The sequence below is a fragment of the Chiloscyllium plagiosum genome, chromosome 17 (genome assembly GCF_004010195.1).
Source record: "Chiloscyllium plagiosum isolate BGI_BamShark_2017 chromosome 17, ASM401019v2, whole genome shotgun sequence".
NCBI lineage: Eukaryota > Metazoa > Chordata > Chondrichthyes > Orectolobiformes > Hemiscylliidae > Chiloscyllium > Chiloscyllium plagiosum.
This window is the reverse complement of record NC_057726.1, coordinates 56,108,813-56,132,903: the sequence shown is the minus strand read 5'-3', so window position 1 is coordinate 56,132,903 and position 24,091 is coordinate 56,108,813. Positions and strand designations below refer to the sequence as shown.

General features: G+C 39.4%; 1 protein-coding gene across 1 annotated transcript in view; it reads right to left on the bottom strand.

The window, feature by feature from the left end:
* usb1 (U6 snRNA biogenesis 1) overlaps positions 1-23,361 on the bottom strand; it is a 29,083-nt gene extending 5,722 nt beyond the window's left edge. The window contains exons 1-6 of the mRNA XM_043707166.1: positions 23,113-23,361; positions 19,873-20,024; positions 11,574-11,757; positions 8,801-8,854; positions 7,132-7,237; positions 4,694-4,774 (exon numbers count right to left, since the gene is read on the bottom strand). Coding sequence (XP_043563101.1) covers positions 4,694-4,774; positions 7,132-7,237; positions 8,801-8,854; positions 11,574-11,757; positions 19,873-20,024; positions 23,113-23,225 — 690 coding nt within the window. The 5' untranslated portion in view covers positions 23,226-23,361. The remainder of the gene's footprint in view (positions 1-4,693; positions 4,775-7,131; positions 7,238-8,800; positions 8,855-11,573; positions 11,758-19,872; positions 20,025-23,112) is intronic.
* Between the last annotated feature and the right edge of the window lie 730 nt (positions 23,362-24,091).

Here is a 24,091-nt window from a genome sequence, read left to right as displayed (position 1 = left end):
TACCATTCCACGTGGGGACACCACCCACTACAGGCATGGCAGAGACTCATGTGACTTGGCCAACGTTATCTATCTCATACACTGCAGGCAAGGATGCCCTGAGGCATGGTACATTGGCAAAACCAAGCAGACACTACGGAACGGATAAATGGACACCGCACAACAATCGCCAGACAGGGAGGTTCCCGCCCAGTCGGGGAATACTTCAGCGGTCAGGGACATTCAGCCTCGGATCTTTAGGTGACCATCCTCCAAGGTGGACTTTGGGACACGGAACAATGCAGAATCGCCGACCAGAGGCTTACAGCCACGTATGATACCTATGAGGACAGCCTCAACTGGAATCTTGGGTTCATGATGCACTACATGTAACCCCACCACACCATACAATCTCACACACATCCTCCCTCATACACACAGACTCGCACTCACACTCTCTCACAGACATATATTGCCCCAAACTCGTGCACACACACGCATACTCCCTCAAGAGCTGTGCACATATGCACTCTCTCCCTCACACACACACGTATACAAATCTATGGGGTGAATCTACTTTGTTCAAAAAGCACACGATCTGTAGACAGTCAATTAGTGTGGCATCTTAGAAATTCCTACTTTGGAAATAAAACCAGCCTGACAGATACAAGCAGAAATATAGTCTCACATCTAAAATACATTGTCTGACCGGAGGTGTCACATTTATTCTGATAAAACCTGAAGTTATCTTGTGGGAGTGACCTGAAAGTAATTCTAGGATTTACATATTTATCAATCGAAACCTGCACCTCCATTCTAACTGACTAAAGACTTAATAGCTATCTAGGTTTGTTCAATACATTCGCATAAGTTGTATGACCCTTTGATCTTTTACTTTTAAATTCTGTGTCCGATATATTCTGTCTCACTAGCTGCCTAAGGAAGGAGTAGGGGCTCTGAAAGCTTGCAGTTTCAAATAAACCTTTTGGACTATAACCCAGTGTTGTGTTATTTTTGAACTGGAATGGAGTGGCATTACCATTGCTAACTTCAACACTGTCAACATCCTGTGGGTTACCACTGGCCAAAAACTGAACAGGACCAGCCATACAAATATGGTGGCTACAAGAGCAGGTCACAAGCTTAGAATTCTGCAGTAAATAACTCACTTTCTGACTCCATAATGCCTATCCACAAGGTGCAAGTCAGAAATGTGATTGAATTCAAAAACAGAAGTTGATGAAAAGGCTCAGCAGGTCCGGCAGCATCTGTGAAGAGAAATCAGAGTTCAGGTCTCAGGTCCGGTGACCTTCCTTCAGAACTGAGTTCTAAAGAAGGGTCACCAGACCAGAAACATTGACTCTGATTTCTCTTCATAGATGCTGCAAGATCTGCTGAGCTTTTCCAGCAACTTCTGTTTTGGTTTCTAATTTACAGCATCTGCAGTTCTTTCAATTTTTATGTGATTGCTCCACTTGCCTGGATGAATCGAACTTGAATACTCAAGAAGCTTAGCATCATACAGAACAAAGCAGCAGCTTGACTGGTATTCCAACCACTACATTCAATATTCATTCCCTTCATCACTGATACACAGAGGCAACAAAGTGTATCGTTTACAAGACGCACGACAGCAATTCATCAAGGTTCCTCCGTTCAGCACCTTCCAAACCTGGGATATCTACCACTGAGAAGGACAACGGCAGCAAATGCTTGGGGGGGGCAACACCACGACCTACAAGTTGCCCTTCAAGCCAGACACGATCCTGCGATGGAACTATATTGCCTTTCCTTCACTGTCTCTGGGTTAACATCCTGGAACTCCCTTCCAGACAGCATTGTGGGTGTCACTAACTCCAGGAATGCAGAGGCTCTAGAAGGCAGCTCACAATCACCTTACCCAAGGCAATTAGGGATTGGAAATAAAGGCGGCCTAGCCAGTTACACCCATATCTCATGAACAAATTTAACAAAAAGCTGGAACCCATCATTCCCATCAAATCTCCTCTTACTTTTACTAAAGTCTTTAACACATCCTTTTGGAGGTGTGGACTGTAGAATCATCTACAATACTGCATCTAACCAATTCTTAATAATCTTTTGAGTAACAGAATATATTTCTTTAAGTGGGTTAAATAGATGGAGTGGTTATGCATGGAAAGAGCAGATTTGGTGCAGAATATACCATATGCTTGATCTGTACTTGTCAGATACACACACACACACACATACACACACACACAATCCAAAGCAGTAATGTTATTGTGCTGTTCAATAAAATAGCATTATCACCATGCCTTGTAACAAAACATTAACTAATCTGATAAAGGTAAGATGTGATTTTTAAAAAAAACAGGTATTTTATTCAATAGAAATTTGGACTCACTATCTGATGGACATTTTGATGAGATGTTTTAAATGCTGAATCAGAAACTCTGCTTCACTTTCTACAAATGCTATCAGGTCTGCTGAGTATTTCCAGAATTCCTAATTTTATTCCAAAGAGAGCTGCTGAAACTACACAGGTCCCAGACTCAGTCTCAAGTCTATGATTAGTAAGGGTGCTATAACTGCCCTCAGAGCATTCTGGGTTAGGAAGGGGAGAACCAGCTATGAGATGAGCAACCTCAAGATGTGACACCCCCCCAGCTGTAGCTGAAACCCTTGCCAGCACACACTGTCAAAGCTAAGCTATGGAGACTGACCACTTGAGCAAAGGACCGAGAGGCAACTATTGCCAATGGAACTTTAGGCCATGCTTTTAAAGGAGGGTGAACTTCAGTGACAATGGAAAAGCAACACAACAGGAATTTTTGCTTTCTGGATCTAGGTCATTTCAAAAAAGTATAATTTTTTTTGTTCAGCTGTTTGATCCTATACCTCACATCATACAAAATAACTGACAATTAAATGAGGTGTCATTATTAATACCTAATTGTTTGTGAAAACTTTTACAAAATAACTAACTTAATATACTTTATTTTACTGCTAATCATTCATGCATTTCATCTTACTTGGAAGTGCTGACAAAGATTTGCCAGATTGAGTTTAGAGACAAAAAAATGCAGATACTGGATTCCAAAGTAGATAGACAGGAGGCTGCTTGACACTTAATGAACAGAGGCAGCTGAAGCTGAAATACTCCACCGAAATCAGTGAATTCCTTCGAGGTTTGCTACATTCTTTCACTTAATTAGAAGCAAGTCAATTATCAGCATTCATAGCCTTAAAAAATTTCTATGGATTTTCTGCATTTCAAGAAGCTTTTGGGAAAAAAATGAAGCAAGCAAATTCTCAACAAGACAAGGGGCTTGAACCCTCTTTGGAAATAAACTTTATAAACCAAATTACTAATAGCATTAAACTGGAAGTTTCTTTCAGAAGAAATATTTATTCTCGTACGTCGTGTTTGTCTCATGCAATGCAAGCTAGTCAATGCCACCACTGGAGAGGAATAAGCACTGTGATAATGTGATACATTATTGAGGCTCTCGAATAAAGTCAATATTGCAAACATTACTGGTTAGGGAACAGTTGTAAATTAAGCACTGTATTTTACTCACCAATTTTCCTAGTGAACACATTTCCAAAACGTAACATAAATTTGACCAATAACATATCCAGGCAAAATGAACAATGTAGAATTTGCATCCAAGCATCACTGCAAGCCGAAATGTTGAGTACATTCAAGGCTGAGGTAGATAAGTGTTTTAGAGTCTAAGGGAATCAAGGTATTCGGGCATTCAGCAGGAAAGTGAAACCAAGATCAAAGACCACTTATGATATTACAGAGTAACAAAGCAGATTCAAGGGGCCACGTGATGTACTCCTGCTTCTATTTGCTATGTTCTGGTATAAGACAGAACCATGTAGGGCTATTTGTTTTTACAAATATGAAGACTATCCTTCAGCAAAATTACAAAATAAACATACCCAGCACATTCATGAATAAAACCATATTGTAAAACAAATATAAACAACGTAACTCTGAAATATCAGAAACTTACCAGTTCTATCAGGAGCTTTCAATCCATGAAGGTCAAACAATGACATAAACTATAAGAGTTTATTATTTATAGCGGATCAACAAATACCACTGCTATTTCCTCAAAATCACACAAGAATAACAGCACATCCCATGTTCTCGTGGTGCAAATTTAGAATGACTTCAAAGAATCACACGAAAATGACATAGGTAATAGATATAGACAGTGACAATCTGAATCAATCAATCGCCCACCTCATGGCTATGCCAGATGTCCCTCAACATTGAGCCAACATAAATTTTTATTGGATTTGTCTAATTCTATTCCCAAGGCTAGCAAAATGACTGGACCCAGCAAGTACACAGAAATCACATGGGGTTGGATGTTGTGCTCCTAAGGTTGGCTGATATCTTGGTTGTTAATTTAAATGGACAGATCAGAGGCAAATTCTCACTTTCCACCCAATTTTCCTGCTTTTACTGCAGAAAGTGTACCTGGTGCACACTACAATGTTGTTTCATTATTTGACAAGATCGAATCACATCCAGATAGAAATGACAGCTTTAAAAATAAGTGTTAAAGCTATGAATTCAATGAAAACAAAGCATTAGTTCTATTATCGTAATTTGAAACTGTGGGCTGTTTTCCAATGGTGGCTTAAAATCACTTTGCTAAGATTTAATTTTGACATCTGATATGGTTTCATATTCTAGAACTATAGTACTTACCTGCAGCTCCTGATTGTGTTTTTCAAGTTCAGTAGTGACATCCCCTAAGCACCAGGCCACACTGATGTGATAGGAAGGTTTCTGTCAAAATTCAAGAGATATTTATTTTACAAAATGAAAGAGGGTGCACATCAATACCACATGGACATTTTAAAAGCAGAATTTTCTTTACATTTTACAAAGTCTGAATTCAAATGTTTTTGAGATGCGCAAGACTTCATGTTTTGCATTGATGCATTCTAAAAGATAATTCTTACACTATCAAGCCTGTTCCATTATTCAATTAGATTGTGATTCTTCTGTATGAGATCTGTCACGCTCTTTACTGAAGCAGTGTGAACCTGCATAACTATTTGTAACAACCATCATTCTTTCAAAATTAAAAATTACCACATGCTGAGAATTTGACACTCAGAATAATTCAGATGGGGTTACTGCATAACCAAGCCTGAATAAAAGGCACAACATTCTCTATTAAGGGGACTTAAAGAAAACAGTGTCACACAATGCATTGTCAACTAACAACTTTTCTTTTTATATCCTTAGTGAATATTTTGTGCATTTAAAAATGGCAGTATCAGCATTATGAAAAACCATTTACCACTATGAGCATCAGGCATCACAGATGTAGAAAGAATATCATTAAATTAGAAAGAGTGCAGAAAAGATTTACTGGGATGCTACCTGGACTGGAAGGTTTGAGTTATAAGTAGAGGCTGGAACTTTTCTGCTAGAGGAGACTGAGGGGTGAACTTATAGAGGTCTATAAAATCGTGAGAGGCATAGATAAGATAGATAGTCAACAACTTTTCCCCATGGTAGGAGAGTCTAAAACTACAGGACATAGGTTTAAGGTAAGATGGGAGAGATGTAAAAGAGTCCAGAGAGGCTTTTTTTTCGTAGAGGGTGGTGAGTGTCTGAAACAGATTGCCAGAGGTGGGGGTGGAGCTGTCATTTAAGAAATATTTGGGCATGTACATGGATAGGATCGATATGGACTAAAAATAGGCAAATGGTACTTGTTTAATTGTGGAAACTAGGTAACGTGGACAAGTTGGGCCCAAGGACCTATTTCCATGCTATAAACCTCTATGGCTCTATGACTATGACTCCATATTGTCAGGTGCTTTTAATGTCAGATAGACCGTACAGTTTTCCACACTGTTCAAATGTGACTGAAGTCCAACATAGAAGAAACATTAGCTACTGCATCAGTGTGAATTTTCTACCTTATGCCTCAGGAAGTATCAATCCGTAGCAAATAACTGAACTTATATTAGCTTAATCTATAGAGGGGTAGCTATTACAACAGTCATCCCATCAGCCAGGATCTCAAGATCAACAAAATTAAATACATTGTTAAAACAAAAGTTTGTGATCTAAATGTGGAGTGTCCAGGTCACCTGACAACTCAGGTATCATGACAGTTCTAGCTGCCAAGCACAGTGAAGACATCAAAAACTGCAGGATGATGTAGAAGAGAATCACAAGGCTGACCCCATGGAAAAGTACCTTAGCCTGCTTGGCACACCCGCCTGATTCCTGAAGAAGGGCTTATGCCCAAAACGTCGATTCTCCTGTTCCTTTGATACTGCCTGACCTGCTGCGCTTTTCCAGCAACACATTTTTAAGCTCTGATCTCCAGCATCTGCAGTCCTCACTTTCCCCATGGAAAAAATCTCAATTATAAGTAAAAACACAAAGAAACGGACTGTTCAGCCTGAAAAGGCAACTGTTGATCTTATTGAGTGAACATATGAAATATATTTCTTCTATCCATTAAGATCTTCTTTAAAACTGACCTCTTATCAAACCTATTACTGTCTTCTTTAGCTCAGTCATTTTTATGGGCCAGTTACATTTCTGAGAGTAGCTCAGGATATTTTCCTATGTAATAAATGCAAATTTCTTGTGGCTTTCTTCCATATAGCAAAATGCAGACAAAAACCTTTGAATGATTTAACAAACAATTAGGTGCTACAATGGGGAAATCAAAGGATCTTTCATTATGGACAAAAGAGGTTAGGCTGTATGACACTGCTCATCGGTAAGCATCACAGAATCTTGTGAATTTAGATTTCAGACGTGAAAGACACTGCTACCTTCTGCATCATCTAGCCCTCTCGATATTGTGGAACTAAGAGCTGCACATTGAATCTCGAATTTATATTGGTACTTGATTCACACCAAGATTCAGCATGTGATGACGCACTTATCTAATGTAAAACACTATTTTATTACACAATACAGTAGAATAAAGTTGTCATTATGGCATAGAAGGAGGCCATCAGCTCCCTGAATTCTTGCTGGTTAAACTTGGACAAACAGTTGAGCATATGGCTCCAAAATGCCAGGAATATTCTAAAGCAATTAGCAAGCTGTATAAGAGCTCATTAGTGATGTATTCCAAGATGCAGCATGGATTATATTGATCAAACCTTATGATAAGCTTTCAGATCAAACTCCTTCATACATTTATCCACCTCAGTGACCATTTCTTCTAAGTAGTTGTTGCCAGCTGAAACCTCTAGGCCAAGGAAAGTCCTGTATAGGAAAGAAGAGATTAGATTAGATTAGATTACAGTGTGGAAACAGGCCTTTCGGCCCAACAAGTCCACACCGACCCGCCGAAGCGAAACCCACCCATACCCCTACATTTACCCCTATTGAACCCGGGTCTCTGGCGCTGTGAGGCAGCAGTGCTAACTACTGTGCCACCGTGCCGCCCGTGATCTCTGTAGCTTGATGAAACAAACAATATTGGTGGAGCCTTTTGCAGGACCAAGATGAAAACCTTTACTGTCCCTTAATAGATGTGATCATAAAGAGATCATAACTCTCAGATCCTTGCAGTAGACTTCACAGTCTTGCAGACAAATCTCAGATTAACCTAGTTTAACTGGAACTAAAAACAAAATAGTCAGCAGGTCTAGCTGCATTTGCGGAGAGAAAAACAGAGTCAAAGTCTCAAATCAAACACGATTCTTAAGAACTGCAAGTTTAAACTGAACGTACCTCTTGTAATCTCATGTACCATTGAAATAAAAAGAATTCTTGCACTAGGAACTTGGAAGAGTGGTGAAAGCCCTATTTCAGCAAAATCAGTTAGCTAGAATAATTACAAGCTGATAATCTTCCAGAATCACTAAGTGACTGCAGACTTGGTCTTCTGTTTCATAGGATGTCTGATTAATTTTGAATGACACAGAATGATGTCATTCTTCACTTAGGTACACACATGGCTCACAAGCAAAATTCACAGTTGATTCAATTAAATATCTTAACCACAAAACCTGACGACTTCACTTTGGAATGCTGAAAAAGGAGCATGATCACCAAGAGGGCTAGTTGTTGAGAACATCCCGAACAAGTAGCTCTAAATGAATATGCAAGGAATTGAGGAACATGGACTAAAGCAGGCAGAAGGGAATAGCTTAATTTGGCATCATGTTCGACACCACATACGGGCCAAAGGGCGCATTCCTGGGTGCTGTACTGTTCTACGGTCTATACATTACAGGGCACCAAGTTAAATTAATGGCTTAATGCAAACTATTTAGTACTAAAGATGATTTTCACCAATTTACAGTCTAAAAACCAGAAATATTTTCAAACTGAGAACTATCAGGAGTAAGAACTACCTGTTTCAGAAAAATAAGGTGATGAACAAGTGTGGGAGAAATTATATGTACTGTATATAAATTATGATCACACAACAAAAGACCCTGTTTCTCAAAATAGGTCACAGTCAGTCCTTCATGATTTTATGTTAGTATTTATTAAAGGTACTATGTAAGTAGCCTGATAATGAAAACAATTGTTTTCAGAGGAAAATGGCTAGTATCATAAGTATTCCATAAATTAAGTTAATGGGCTACCACACAATTCTAGAATTCTATATCTTTCATAAATAATATTTTATCAGAAGGTCATCTCTTCAGAACATAAGAGCCCAAAATATCTTGTGTAATCACCAGGAAGGAATTTAGATTTTTTTTAAACAAATCTCAAAGAAATGTTGTGGATTTACACAATTTTAAAAGCACTCCTGCGAACACTGCTTGTGCATGGTGTAGTCAAAACCAGAGTGGTTATGGGAAACTGTACCTGGTCTTTTCTTGATTAATGTAGATCTTCACTTTATCTGAAACGCAGTAGAACCTAGAGCAAAAATTGCAATATTGTTAACAAGCTAAATTACAACAATAGCTACACAATAAGAGTACTTAATTAGCCATGAAGTGCTAGGGCATGATGTCTTGAAGAAGACTTTTAAACCGCAAGTTCTTGCAATGGTTGCCAATTTGGGCACTTTTGTTCAACTGATTCATACATTGCTGCAACAATGTGTAGCCATAGAGAGATCAGCTTTACTGCAGTTACAAAGGAAAAGATGAAGAAAGGGTAAACACAAAAACTTCATAGAACTGGGCAGCATTGGAGGCTGTATTCAATCCATCATGTCTGTGCCAGACCTTGAGTACAGCTATTAATTAGTCCATTTCCTTTGCCCTTTCTCTACAGCTTGGCAGGTCATCCTTTCTCGCAGTTAGCCAGTTTTCTTTTGAAAGTTATTATTGAACCTGCTCCCATCACTCTCATCCAGATCATAGCGAATTTGCATCAAACTTATTTTCCTCATATCACCGCTAGTATTTTTGCCAACTACTTTAACTCTCTGCCCATGTTATTACACAGCTCTGGAGCAGGGGAGACTTGAATCTGGGCCTCCTGGCTCACAGGTAGGGACAACACCACTGTGCCACAAGAGACCATTGTGCCAACTGGTTCCCGATTCTTCCGAAACTGGAAACAGCTGCTCCTTATTTACTCTTCAAAACCCTTAATTATTTCAAACAGATTGGCCAAATCTCCTCTCGGCTAATTCTTCTACTTTTTCCATGTAACTGAAGTCCCCATGCCTGTTACCATTCTTGTAAATATCTTCTATACCTGTTCGAATTGAGGTTGCCTGAAATACACATAATCGACCACTGAGGCCGAATCAGTACTTATTAATGAATGAACATAACCTGCATAATATTTACAGAGCAGAACCAGGCTACATGGCTCAACAAGACCATATTGATGTTTGGGCTCCATGAGAGCCAGCTCTCAAACACCTTTCCCTTACTCTTTCAACATATTCTCATATTGCTTTCTCCCTTGCATTTATCTAGTTTTTTCTTGAATGTATTTATGCTATTTGCTTCAGCTCTGCATTGCCATAGCAATCCCACATTCTAACGTCACACGGATAACTTTTTTACTTTAGTATGCTAAGCCTCTATTTATAAAGCCATGGATTCTGGTTTTATTTTAGAAAAGCTCTCTCAACTTGTTCCGTCACCTTCAAAAGATCACTGAATTGCGGAATTGTTCCAGTGCAGAAGGAGGCATTCAGGCCAATCGTGCTTGCACAAATTCAGTTACCAATCTTCAACCTTTTCTCCATCTCCCCACACATTATTTTTATCTAAATTATCATCCAATACCCTCTTGAATGCCTCAATTGAAATTACCTCCACCGTATAATCCAGGCAGTGCATTCCATGCTTTAACTACTCGTTCCACGAAGAAGTCTTTTCTCACATCACTTCAAATCTATGCCTTCTCGTTCTTTTTCCTTTTACAAGCAGGAACAACTTCCCTCAATCGACTCTGTGCAGATTTGTGCACATAAACCGACATTGATCTGCTTCTGCTCTTCCTCCTCCTGTACCATTTAGTGTCTCCTCATTCTTTTCATCAAAATTAATTACTTCATACTTCGGTGTTAAATTTCCATGGTTGTCCATTTCACCACTTTGTTATTCCTCCTGAACTCTGGCACTATCCTGCATATTGATGACCTGAGACTAAAGAATGATCTGCACTGCGGCTAGCTGGGTAGTGCATTTGTTAGCACTCTCATGAATGGGTAGCACCTCATTAATATTCCAGAAAAAACTATACCTCCTCAGTAAGTAGGCTGGTACCTCATGGAGGTCACATGCCTAAACCCGACGGACTATCACGTACTAAACTGCAATATACGGCACTCCAGTATGGTACTAACGTACCCGGTTCAAACTTAGTGATGTACAACTCAACACTGCGCACTGTCACAGATATTCGAATACCAAGTACCATTGCTGGCCCTGCCACCAATACCTGGAGGGTTAGTGCAACAGGCAAGCTATTGGAGATGGTCTGTTTTTATTCAATGACCTCCTTAACCCACCAGCAGTACATTTTTCCTCACCCTACCCTATATGGTCCTACCAGACTGAGGAGTAATAGCTGAGGACATATAGCAGGAGAAACATCCAGCAGAAACCACTTCCTCCTAGTCGACCCCACTGCTTGCCCATCCAGCTTTGATCTCCCATGGTGGACCCTTTCAAACCATTTCCAGATGCTTCCGTGCAGCCAATGTCAGTACAGTGGTCACGACCATCCAGACTGCAGTGTGGTTCAGTCCAAATAATGATTCACATTGTCAAGGGGTGTCTGCTGACTAAACTGGAAGGGAAATGTTTACAGAACTCCAGCTAGCCACTGACAAGGCGATTGGTTACTCTGCAACTTTGCACAGAAACGAAAAGCACAAACTGTTTACTATCTTTCCAAGTTCCATACAGTTTTGTAAAATAATTCCCTGTCCATAAACTGAAACTGGGTTGCAGTGATAGGAACAACAGACCCTAACCACTAGACTATGTATAAAAGAACTATAGAAATCATCCTAGATACCGAAATGGGACTAAAAATAACACAAACATTAACAAAAACATGTTTAAAGTACTGATCAGTCATGACGACTAAAGAAAGATCTACTTCAGTCATTGCCACAGACAGCTACGTTTTTGCACCAATAGTAAAGTAAACTTAAACCCACCTGTCAAAGGAGCTCAGCTTTTCCTTTAATGACTCCACGAAGATGTTTATCCAATGATAACGCAGCACAACAGTCTGTGACAGACTGATATGAAACTCTCGGAGGCGAACCATTGGCAGCCCGAATGTCTGCAAGTAAGTCAGCAGCACATCAATAAGTTCGATAAACTCCTCTTCGGGGTAGTCTGGAATTTAAAAGCAGGGTCTTATTTCCTTGAGAAAATATGAAAGCACCAATTTCTTGGTTGCAAAGGTGGTTCTGGAATAGTTTATCACACGTTCATTTAATTACAAGTTATTTTAAAACAGTGAAATCAAAACTGTTCACAGGCAACTGGTCCTGTTCTTAAAGTAAAGGGTAACTAAAGCAGAAATGCCCATCAGTATTGAAATGATTGCCTTCTGCCCTACGTTGCCAGGTTAACTTCCAAGCAAAGTGAGGACACATTCCCCTGTTAAAAGAAACAGAGCTTAGGAAAGTTAAATGTCAAAGAGTTGCCTTGTTACTGGAAACCCATTTAGTTATTTTCACAACACTGAATAAGGATTGACTTTGTATCAAAGGACAGTCGAAGATACATCCTAAAAGGGACAGGAAGACCCTATTAAAACCAGAGGATATTTAGGGACTTCAAACACACACTTGTGAGAATCTCAGAAAAATGACCTGGGATTTCAGTTGTAGTAAGAAATATTAGTTGCCTGTCAAGTAGTCATCACTTGATACTGATTTTAGTTTCCCGATTATGGTAGAAGACTTAAAACACTAAATCTAGTCATAGCAAACATATCTCTTTTTTTCCAAAAAAAACTACCAATCTCAATTGAGACTATAACAATAGGAAAATTATTCAGAGTCATACATCAACCAGGACAGTTTGAACGCTGATTTATCTTTTACAGATAGATGAAGTCACAGTATAATTGTTAGTATACTGATATCAGCTTCCTTACTCAACGTTACTACATTACTGCACCAACTCCAAAAGATACACACACATAGCAGTTTCAATTCATGAAGCTAAGATATTTTTCCCTTGTTGAAAACAATCAAATGTCATAATCAGTCACAGCAAATACATAACACTCTTACAAAAATCTTTGAAGGTATTGCTCAGAAATTATGTGAGATTGAAAACATATTCAGCACATTGCTGATCAGGGTGAACTGAAGAGTACAATATTTCATCCATTTGATGCAGGGGAGGGAAAGTCTAGGGGTTCTGGTTTTGGCTCAAAAATAATTGTCTACCAAAGATTTCTTCAAATTATTTAAACCTCCAGCTTGATCGCTGTGAATGAAAACCTTCAAGTAAATTTTCTTATTGTCTCCAGGCAGTTGTGAAACAAATTATAATATGGATCACCACAGAGTTGACCTCAAACTGAGGGCTGGATTTTCCAAACATTTGATGAAATGTTCATTTTTTGGTAGTTTCGCGGAGGTTTCCATCTGTGAGCAGTAGTGACCTTTCTCATTCAATTTTACCCTGGTCATTTAAGTCTGCACACCGGTTCCATGGCTCTGTTTTTTGTGTCATTTTACATTTAAAGCCCACTGCATACTATTTCCAACCTTGTCAGTTTGGTCTGAGGCATATACCTGGGTTATTCTGGAGTCCATATTCCAAAAGAACACACATAAATGCTGCAACAACATTCATTATGCAAAACTGTGCTGGTAAACTGGATGATCAGTGAGTTAAGATGTGCTACGATGTGGTAAGGCTGGTGCTTCCATGGATGGAAGGTGCAGGCAGTTCCTGTCCATAGAGTGCACTCTAAGATGTTGGGAAAGCAGGTCAAAATGGATAGCAGGAAAAGTTGATAGCAAGCTGTAACCATTAGGTTACTTTCAAGTCTGGGATTTTGTGCCATCTATTTTAGTTTTGGTATGTGGGAAATAGCAACCTACATATAAAGTGAGGCAAGATTAGTAATAGTGAGTTGTTAAATCATGCAAAAAGCTCCTCACCACTCGATGAGATTCTCATCTAGTCACTGAGACCTCAAACAGAAAACATACTTCTTCTCAACATTGAGAATCTCACATTTCATTCTTGTTGTGTTTTCCCACTCTGTTACTACAGCCAATGTTTCTCAGAGGTTGGGAAAATTCAGCCCAGTTTCCCATGGAAGCATCATGAGTCTCCCTACAGCGTATGGACTGCGGCCGTTCAAGAAGGCAGCTCACCACCACGTTCTAGAGGGCAACTATGAACAGGCAATAACCCTAACCCAGGCATCAATGCTCAGATACCACAAGTGAAGAAAAGAGAAGGGTTTTCTATAACTGAGATCATGTAAGCTGCCCAAGAGGAAGCACATTCCTTAAGGGCCTTAGCAATGGTGAACATTTTGAAAAAGAGACTGCTTTCTTTGCTGAAAAATTTCTTTCTTCCCCTTTAGCTTTGAAGATGCAGCAACAAGTTATTTTAGCATGTTTGTTACAGCCCCAATCAGTGGCTAAAATCATATACAGCATCAATTTGAAGTGGTAAAGAAAATGTCCTGCTAAAACCAAAAGCTGATCCTGTCCCAATGAACAATCAGTGAAGCCTCCCAAGTATTGTACAACACGTACCGTTTCTGTCTTTATCTGTCACCCAGACAGAAAGTCTAACATCAAATCAAATTCACAACATTCCTGGGTGTGCCACAATGTTATAAACTCAGGTATAGGACAGTTTTGGTAAATTTACAACCATACCTTATAGTTTAGATTTTCACCCCAAATGTTTAACTTATACTTAAAACAAAACGAAAAATGTCTACAAATGGAGCTATCAAAAACCTGCAGTTTTATGCTTGCTGCTATATTTTCATTTGTTGCCTTCCATACCGTGACTCTTGACACCAACTGAAAATCGGTCCTCAGATCTACCAACTGAACCGCCTGTCAAAAAATCAAGAATTAGCCTAGCCTTGACACAAGCTTCTGAGTTTTATCAACTCTTTGGATCAAAGCCTCTGTCTCTCATAGGAGTCTGGGTTCCATTCTCCATGGGCTCAAAGGGAACACACTCACCGGAGTCGGGAGGTCATAGCTTTGCACATAATCTTGGCAAATAATTCAGTGCTGCCCCGTGAATTCTGCTGCCTTAGAGGATGATGCATGGTTAAACCATAACAGGTTGAGGCCCCAGAAGAGACACCTGTGGACCTTCACTTGTCACATGCTCCCAATAAGACAAATGCCCACTTATGCAAGCTCTACCTTCTGCCAGCCAGTTAGTCTTCCATCTATGGTATTATGTTAGTCACTACTCCATGTTAGTCACTACTTGATGTGGCACCTTATGAAATGCCACTTGGAAACCTAAGTAAAATACATCTGTAGACTCCCTTTTACCCACAGCACATGCCACGTCGTCAAAGAATTCTAATAACTTGGTTAAACATGAGTTTTTCTAAGAATGCAACTATAAAGACTTTAATAGTTCACCATGACAGATGTCAAGCTACCTTTCCCATAGTTCCTGTTTCCCTCCCTTCTTGACTAGAGGGTAACATGTGCAAACTTCCAATTTTATGGAACCTTTCCTGAACCTAGCAAATTTTGAAAAATTAACATAAGTATCTACAACTTCATTAGCTACCTCCTTTAAGATTTTTGGATGAAGTCCATCTGGGTCCGGAGACTTGTCAGCCCACAGGCCTTTTTTTCTAAAGTTAATTCATGGAACACGGCCACCACTGGCAAAACAGTTACTTCTTGTCCGTCCTTAATTGCTCAGGTGGAGATTAACGGTGTGACTTTAAAAATCACAAGTAAACTAGGCCAGGTAAGAATGACAGATGTCCTTTCTTAAAGGACATCAGTGAACCAGAGGAGCTTTTACAATAATCAATGGTGGTTAAGGTTGCTGTTAGGCCAACTTTTCATTCCAGATTTTCACTAGAACCAAATTTCATCATTTGACATGGTGCAATTCAAATCCATTTCATCACCTCAAGGGATTCTGGAGTATTAGTGACATTAGCTCTCTGCCATCACTTTCCTCTTAATCAGTTTGCTCCATACTGCTTCCCAAATAACTAAAATTTCACCACATCCCTTTTCCTTTCCACCTTCTGACATAGTTAGTGCTGGAAGGTTTCTGGTATCCTCTACCGTGAAGACAGAAGTGAAATATTCATCGATTTCAGACAGCATTTTGTTATTATCTAATAACTTTCCACTCTCACTCTCCGGAAAACATTCACTTTACTTCTTACTTTCCTTTTTCAATATTTGTAGAAGCTCTTGTTATTTGTTCTTACAATTCCAACTAGATTCCTCTCATATTGATTTCTTCTGCCTGATTAACCCTTCAGTCATTTTCTATGTTTTTAAATATCTGACCAATCATTTGAGCTACCTCTCCATTTTGTACAGTTATATGCTTTTTCCTTGAAGTTTGTTGCTTTCCCTAACTTCTTTAGTTCGTGTAGATAGCGAGTCCTCCTTTTAGAACTTTTCTTTCTACTGTAAAATATATATATTGTGTATCTGAAATATCCCCTTAAAAATTTGCCACTGCATTTCTACTGATTTATCCCTTAGCCTGGTAACAGCTTTCATGTTCACATAGTTGCACTTATTTAACTTTAAAATACCAGTCTTAAAACCAATCAAATCTCCCTTTCAAACTAGATGCCAAGTTCAATCATATTATGATCGCTGCCAACCTTAGTTTTCCAGTTTGCAAGGATTCAAACCACCCATGATTATCAACATCTCTTTATCACAAGGACCCAATATTTCTTCTTGTGTACTCTGTGCTACATTATGTTGACTGTTAAGAACCAATGCAAACCACTCCCAATAGTGACTTCTTTCCCATACTGTTACTCATTTCCATCCAAACAGATTCTACATCTTGATCAACTGAATCAAAGCCATCTTCAACCATTGCCGAAATATCATCCTTGATCAACAGTGCAACCCCTTCAGCTTTACTTACCTTTCTATTCCCTCTGAATGTCTTACATGGAGAACTCAACCTGTCACCTTGAAGCAATGTTTCCATAATGGCTACCATATATATTTATTCCAGTAAGTAATATCAATTCATTTACTTTGTTATGAATGCTACATACATTCACATACAAAGACTTTGTTTTATTTTATCATCTTTATAACATTCAGTCTTGACTGTTCATGTATTACTTAATTTTTACTCTGTGTTCTTCTGTCATTGTCTAACCCCATTTACCATTTACAATTTTGTCTCTAACGTTGTTTCCACTCTTTGTAATACAACATCTTTCCATATTTGTTTGATACTTAAGAGCTCCTGCTTCCCTGATTATGTGGTTAGCAAGAACACTGACTCCAGCAGAGGTTCAATTGTAGACCATCCCAATGGTGCAAGTTCCACTTTCCCTGATACTTGGCCATGGCCCCACAACCCAGAGCTCATTTCTCCCATAACAGTCTTTCAGTCACACATTCGTCTCTCTGATTTTAAGCACCCTATACCAAGTTAGATGCAGCTCAGGCAAAACAGCTAATTTCATCACAGTCCTACTGGATCATAGGGCTCATCAGAGAGAGATGACTGGTGGTGGTTTAACCCGAGATTGACCATGCTTCAGGCAAGGGAGAGGTTGAGGAGGAAAAAAACCCAGAGATTATAACCTTTGAGGTTCTACCTTTTAATTTAATACCTAGCTCCACATGCTCTCTTTGCAGAACTTCCTTCATATTTCTACTTGAATGATTGAGTGAATGAATTAGCTTTATTGTCAAATGTACTCAAATGAATACAGTGAAAAGTTTACAGTGGCCACATAACAGCATCATCTAAGATACCTAGCTACAGATACTGAAGATCAAATTCTTAGGAAACAAAAAAAAATTAAAAAAGGTAAAAAGTAGTAAATAGTTCAACATTATAGGTCATACTTGTGTTGCTGGCACTTGCATGGACTAAGACAACTGGATCTTCATCCAATCACTGCAGGCTCCTCTCTCTCCCCGAGGAGATGTCCTAAACCTTGGCAATGGGCAGTCAACTCAGCCGGCGGGTCTCTTGCTCTTTGCTGCAGAGAACATTGCCAATCCCCCCAACGAAATCCCTTGCTACCATACATTCCTTGTGACTCCCCTCCTCACTTGCATGGCTTCCCGCACCGTGATGCCACGTTTAGTTTGCTATACCACCATGTCGTCTCTGCTCTCAACCAAACAGCTGAAAACAATGTTTTGGACAATTGCAGAAGCTGACCTTCCTGCCGTCTGAGGTTCCCTTACCTGTCTCACTCTCAGTTAACCCATCTGCTTGATCACAGAACAAATCAAAAGACCTTACCTTAAAATAGTGTGACTGCCCACTGGTGCAAAGAATCTAGGGCACCTTCCCCTGCCTGAAGTGTACTTGCACTTCAGCCTTTAAGTCATAAACGCTGAGCTGAAGCTGCTCAAATATCAAACACTGACAACAGACATTCCTGTCTGGGTCACAATGGCATACAGATGCTCCCACGGACAACAGACTTGACATATTACCTATTCTGTTGTCCTTAAATCAGTTTTACTTAATTGCTCAGTTACATTATTTAATGGAAAATAGTTTCAGGACAACTTAAAATCTTTAGGGGTTGATCAAAATGTAATATTTCATCAAAAGTCCTATTCAGTACATGAAGAATATGAAGTTAATACAGAGACAGTGATTCAATAATCATTATCTGCAACATTACTTCTGGAGCTCTCTCTATCCAATCTAATCTATTAACAAGAGTAGATTTTCTATACTGAATTGAATTGAATTTATTGTCATGTGTACCAAGGCACAGTGCGAAGCGTGGTCTTGCCAGCAATACAGGCAGATCACAGAGTTAAGTGCATAGGTAAGTAAATAATAGGTCAACAGCAGCAAAAACAAAAACACAGGTACAGGCAAATGTTAAGAGTTTGTGAGTCCATTCAATATTCTAACAACAGTAAGGTAGAAACTGTTACGAAACCAGCCAGTGCGTGTTCAGGAGAAATTTTAGTGGTTACATTTAAAATTGACCTGTAAAATGGTGCCACAATAACATTTGAATTGTTTTATCATTTGTTGGAATATATACAACTGAGACAACAAAGTGCACATTGAAGCAAAATTATCTTTAAGCGGTTTCAAGTCAATGCTCAGCTGGATTGCAATATAGAGTGACAGCTACAGTGCAGGTTCAATTCCCATACCAGCTGAGGTCACCATGAAGGTCCTGCTTTCTCAAGCAGAGGCATAGTGACCCTCAAGTTAAACTCACCACCAGGCGTCTCTCTCTAATGAGCGAGCAGCCCAAGGTTTCAACAAAATGGACACTAATATGTAGCATTTAAGAATAAGTGTCAATGAAATTAAGATAACTCACAAACAGTCTAATTGGAAAACAAAATGATTAGAGTGTAGCCAATAAAACTGATAAAAGGATATGGTTTTGTCGCAAAAGACTTGAAGATACAAAAAGAGTGAAATCAATGCTGCAGCACTGAACAACTATTACCAACTGGAGGGGAAGGGAAATCTTTAACTGCTCCTGTTTAGTTCAGTTTTGAAATAGAGGGTATGGTCATCTTTTCATTCAGATAATTACAATGGGATATGATTAAAGTTTAGCTCCAATCATATTTTTACATGATGTTTTGAACAACACAAACATTTCAGTGAGAAATGTTACACAATAAAGGAGTGGGTGTTCCAATGCATATTGTGCAAATTTGCCAATGAGAAATATATTTTTGCTGTTCTCTGTTATTAAGAGACTAAAGAATTAAATAAACCTCTTGCTTGGTTGCCTTCTTAAATTTGAATATTGATGCTCTTTGTCACATTGTTTCATGTAAGTATTGGTAAACAACAGAGTGCATTAGTATCACTTGCCCAATGATGGAACCCTCATTATGTAGCATATTTACCTTACAATTGATAACAAATAACCAGAAGATCATTTGCACTACAAATCCAATATACAGAGATCCACAGTCCACTAACAATAACAAGATGTAGCAACATTTATTCTTCTTTTGGCACAGCCAAGATTTCTTTGTCAATAAATAACAGCAATAAGAAATAAGACGCTGGTGATTCACTTAATTACTTTATTTGGGATCCTTCTCTATTCAAAGTGATTGTGGGGTTTATTTTCATAACCATAATAAGAGTTTGTTTGCTGTGAAGCATGTTGGAACGTGTAACAATACAATATGTAACTCAGAGTTCCTTCTTTCCTTTCAGACTTTGTTCTGGCATCACTATAAATTACATCAACAGTTTTCTAATTTCCATATTGAAATTTGCTGAACCCTAAGATCAATGACTCACATTCCAAGTACACAAGTGTTGCCCAGTTGCCTCGCTGGTGTGGAAAGCTGCGTATGCGACCATCATGCTTCACACTATCATCCAACTCCTCTTCAAGTTCCTTGAACATCCCCATTACACTCTCTGGGACTGGCAAGTGTTGGGATTTCACTCTGTGCATCACCAGTTAAAAACAAAACATTGACACTCAGCGTCAGCATTTAATGTTGAACTTTTGACTTATTCCTTTATTTTTCTACTTTTTACCTAAGATTTGTACCTAGATACCTTGCACCTAAGATGACGCCATGAATGGAATCAGTACATCACTGAGTTAAGCAAAATCCAGATAGAGGTTTCAAATAAAAATGTGTTGCTTGCCTTTATGCTTCTTCCTTTTTTTAAATTGCACATTTTTGTTTACCTCTCATTCTTGCAATTTGTTTTTTTTTCTCTCTTTCATCTTTCATTGAACTCATCATCTCCAGTTTGCAGCAAGAAATACAGAGATTTACAGCTGCATTTTTTAAAAACAAAATGGTTGCAACTTGGTGCAGGCCATCAAACTAAAATAATCAGGCATATTTAATGTTGCTGAAGTCTAGGAACATTAAAGAACGCCACACACACAAAATAAGAATTTTACATTACTTGGAATATAAAAACCTAAATGAGGTACTGGAACAAAGGGCACAATTCAACAAATTACTTAGTATCTGAACCTCACTAACACACATGAATCAGATCGTCACAAAATCAAACTTTATGAAGTAATGAAATTACTTTAAACTTGCATCCACTTAATTCACTTCTGCTCAGTGTTTTGAGTTATAAATAGAAAATGGAAGTGCCATGGGGGGTATAAAGGACGCTTAAAAGGAGCATGATAAATTTGCATGGTTGAGTGTTAAAGAATGAAAGGCTTCTGAGCTTTGGTGCCAAGCATGGTAAGTCACACATAATCAAATGTCATTGGTAAGTCCATATATAAGTGTATCAGATGAATTAACCCTCACTGGCACAGCCTCAAAAAGCTCAATCAAAGTAGATCAACAAGATTTGCCTCTAACAAATCCATGATGGCTTTACTTACATTAGCCCTATTTGTCCAAGTCATTGTTAACTTAGTCTTGGATGATTGCTACCCAACACTGAAGCTAAACTGGCTTGTCCAGTTTGAACAAGGGTGTAGCTTTTGCAATTATTCAATATTCTGGCACTTTCCTCTCAAGGATAACCATATCTTCATATTTTCCAGCCTACTTCCTTCAGTATCCCTTTGGTCCTAATGACTTACTAATGTTAAGTACAGCCATCCTTTTGAAAACATCGTCTTTATAAAATTTCAGCCCATCCAACATCTCAATCACTTCTTCATTCACTATACCCTAACCTCAGTCATGGATAAGATCCTGGAATCCATTGTGAAGGATGAGATTTCTAAATACTTGGAAGTGTGTGGTAAAATAGGGCAAGTCAGCATGGTTTCATCAAGGGGAGGTCATGCCTGACAAATCTGCTAGAATTCTTGAGGAAGTAATGAGCAGATTAGACCAAGGAGAACCAATGGATGTTATCTACCTGGATTTCAAGAAGGTCTTTGACAAGGTGCCACACAGGAGGCCGAGTAAGACAAGGGTCTGTGGTGTTAGAGGCAAGGTGCTAGCATGGATAGAAACTTGGCTATCGGGCAGAAAGCAGAGAGTGGGGATAAAAGGGTCCCTCTCATGATGGCAGCAAGTGGTGTTCTACAAGGATCAGTGTTGGGACCACAACTTTTCAGTTTATACAGTAACTATCTAGATGAAGGAACAGAGGGCATTCTGGTTAAGTTTACAGATGATACAAAGATGGGTAGAGGTTCAGGTAGCATTGAGGCGGCGGGGAGGCTGCTGAAGGATTTGGATAGGTTAGGAGAGTGGGCAAAGTAGTGGCAGATGGAGTACAACATGGGAAAGTATGAGGTCATGCGCTTTAGTAGGAAGAATAGAGGCATGGACTATTTTCTAAATTGGGAGAAAATTCAGAAGTCGGAAGTGCAAAGAGACGTGGGATTTCTAGTCCAGGATTCTCTCAAGATAAACTTGCAGGTTGCATCAGTAGTTAGGAAGACAAATTCAATGATGGCATTTATTTTGAGAGGACTTGAATATAAAAGCAGAGATGTACATCTGAGGCTCTATGAGGCTCTGGTCAGACCACATTTGGAGTATTGTGAGCAGTTTTGGGACCCCATATCTCAGGAAGGATGTACGGCCCTGGAGTGTTTTCAGAGGACGTTCACGAGAATGGTCCCAGGAATGAAAAGCTTAACATATGAGGAACATTTAAGGACTCTGGGTCTATATGCAATGGAGTTTAAAAGGATAAGGGGGTATCTAGTTAAAACATATAGGCTACTGAATGGCCTGGACAGAATGGATGTTGGGAAGATGCCTCCATTGGTAGGAGAGACTAGAACCCAAAGGCACAGCCTTACAGTAAAGGGAAGATCATGGAGCATAGTTAAATCTGAGATAGATAGGTTCTTGAATGTCATGGGGAAATCAAAGGTTACAAGGAGAAAGCAGAAATATGGGATTGAGAAACGTATCAGCCATGATTGAATGGTGGAGCAGACTCGATGGACTGAATGGCCTAATTCCTGCTCCTAGGTGTTATGGTCTTACATTGCAACAGCCATCATTTCACGCTTAAGCACTCACATGGTACCTTGACTTTGACCGGTGTCTCTCTCATCCTTTTCCTATTTAAGTGCAGATGGAAAACTTCTGCATTTTCTTTAATGTTAACTGCCATTGTCTTTTCATACTTTTTTCATTATACTAAATCCCTTTTCATTTTACTTCCGAAGGGACTATATTTAGCCTGATTCTCACTCACATTTTCACTCAAATAAATGCCTTTCCATTTTTTTTTTGCTGGTTCTGCCATTCTTTGTGGGTCTTTCACCATCCGGGGAGCTCCTGTTTTAGTTGACTTGAGGTCTTTCCCCCCCAAATATTCTTTCTACACCCACCTAAACCACCTCCTTTCTTTTTGTTTTGGTCGGTTACAGCTTTACCAGGCAATCTGGGGGTGTTGCTGTGAGAACGCGATGAAGTTGGAGGTGGGAACATTTACACTAGCAAGGACAGTTTGGGCTGAATGGCCTGTTATTACATTAATTCTGTTTATGTGTTACATTTATTTTGGCTCGGGGGAATCTCCTGGCGGCGCACACTGACCCTTCTTCCGCTAATTCCGGCCTCGGTTACTCACTCAACCCCGCCGGCAGCTCCTTCCTCTGCTTGGCCTCGGGATCCCTCTCCGCCCGGACCCTCCTTCTCCTCTTCCTCCTCGCTGCTGCTGCTGCTGTAATTCACCAAAAACATCCCAGGGCTTAACGCTCTCACAACCGCTCCCCTTCAGCCGCCGCCATCTTGGGCCCCGGTGCCACCCGCTGAACGTTCCGGCCTGGGCGGCGGGCCTGGGAGGAGGGTTCCGGGAACTCACACAAACAGCGACCACCCCACCCAGGAACCTCCCGAAAGTAACACAAACCTCACCCCAGCTACTCACACACCTCGCCCGTGGTCTGTTCTCGCCATGAAGTCCAATGATTTTAAATATATATTTTGTTATAGGCCTCCATCCCCTTTTTAACATTTGCAACAGGACTTTCCTTATTATTGAATTGGAGGGTTTTTTTTAAATCTCTGATTGAAATGTCACCTCTTTGCTGGAACTAATTGTGCATTTTCACAAAACAATGTAACTATTATTCGTTTTATAGTGGAAAAGTCAACATTATAGAAAATTGCATATTTGTGTCTTGCTATGAAGCCCCAGCTCAGCAATCTAATAATATTGAAGGTGATAGACAAACTTGAGAGTGCAGTTAATAAAGTACTTGGAACTCTGGACTTTATCAACAGTGTATGGAGTTTAAAAACAAAGAAGTTACGATAATTGAGTTTAAAACACTGGTTTGCAACAACAGGGATATTGTGCCTGGTTGATGGGTAATGAGGAAGAATATGAAGGCATAAAAGAGAAAGCAGTGAGATTTACAAGGATAGTTCCAGAAATGAGGAACTTCAATTGTGTAAATAGATTAGAACAGCTGCAGGGGCTGTTCTCCTCAGAGAAGAGAATGGTGAGAGGAGATTTGACAGAGGTGATCAAGAGCAATTTTGAAAGGTGCAAATACACACATGCATATCTTTCTTTCTTTAATAATGCCATTAGCTCTTCGTCC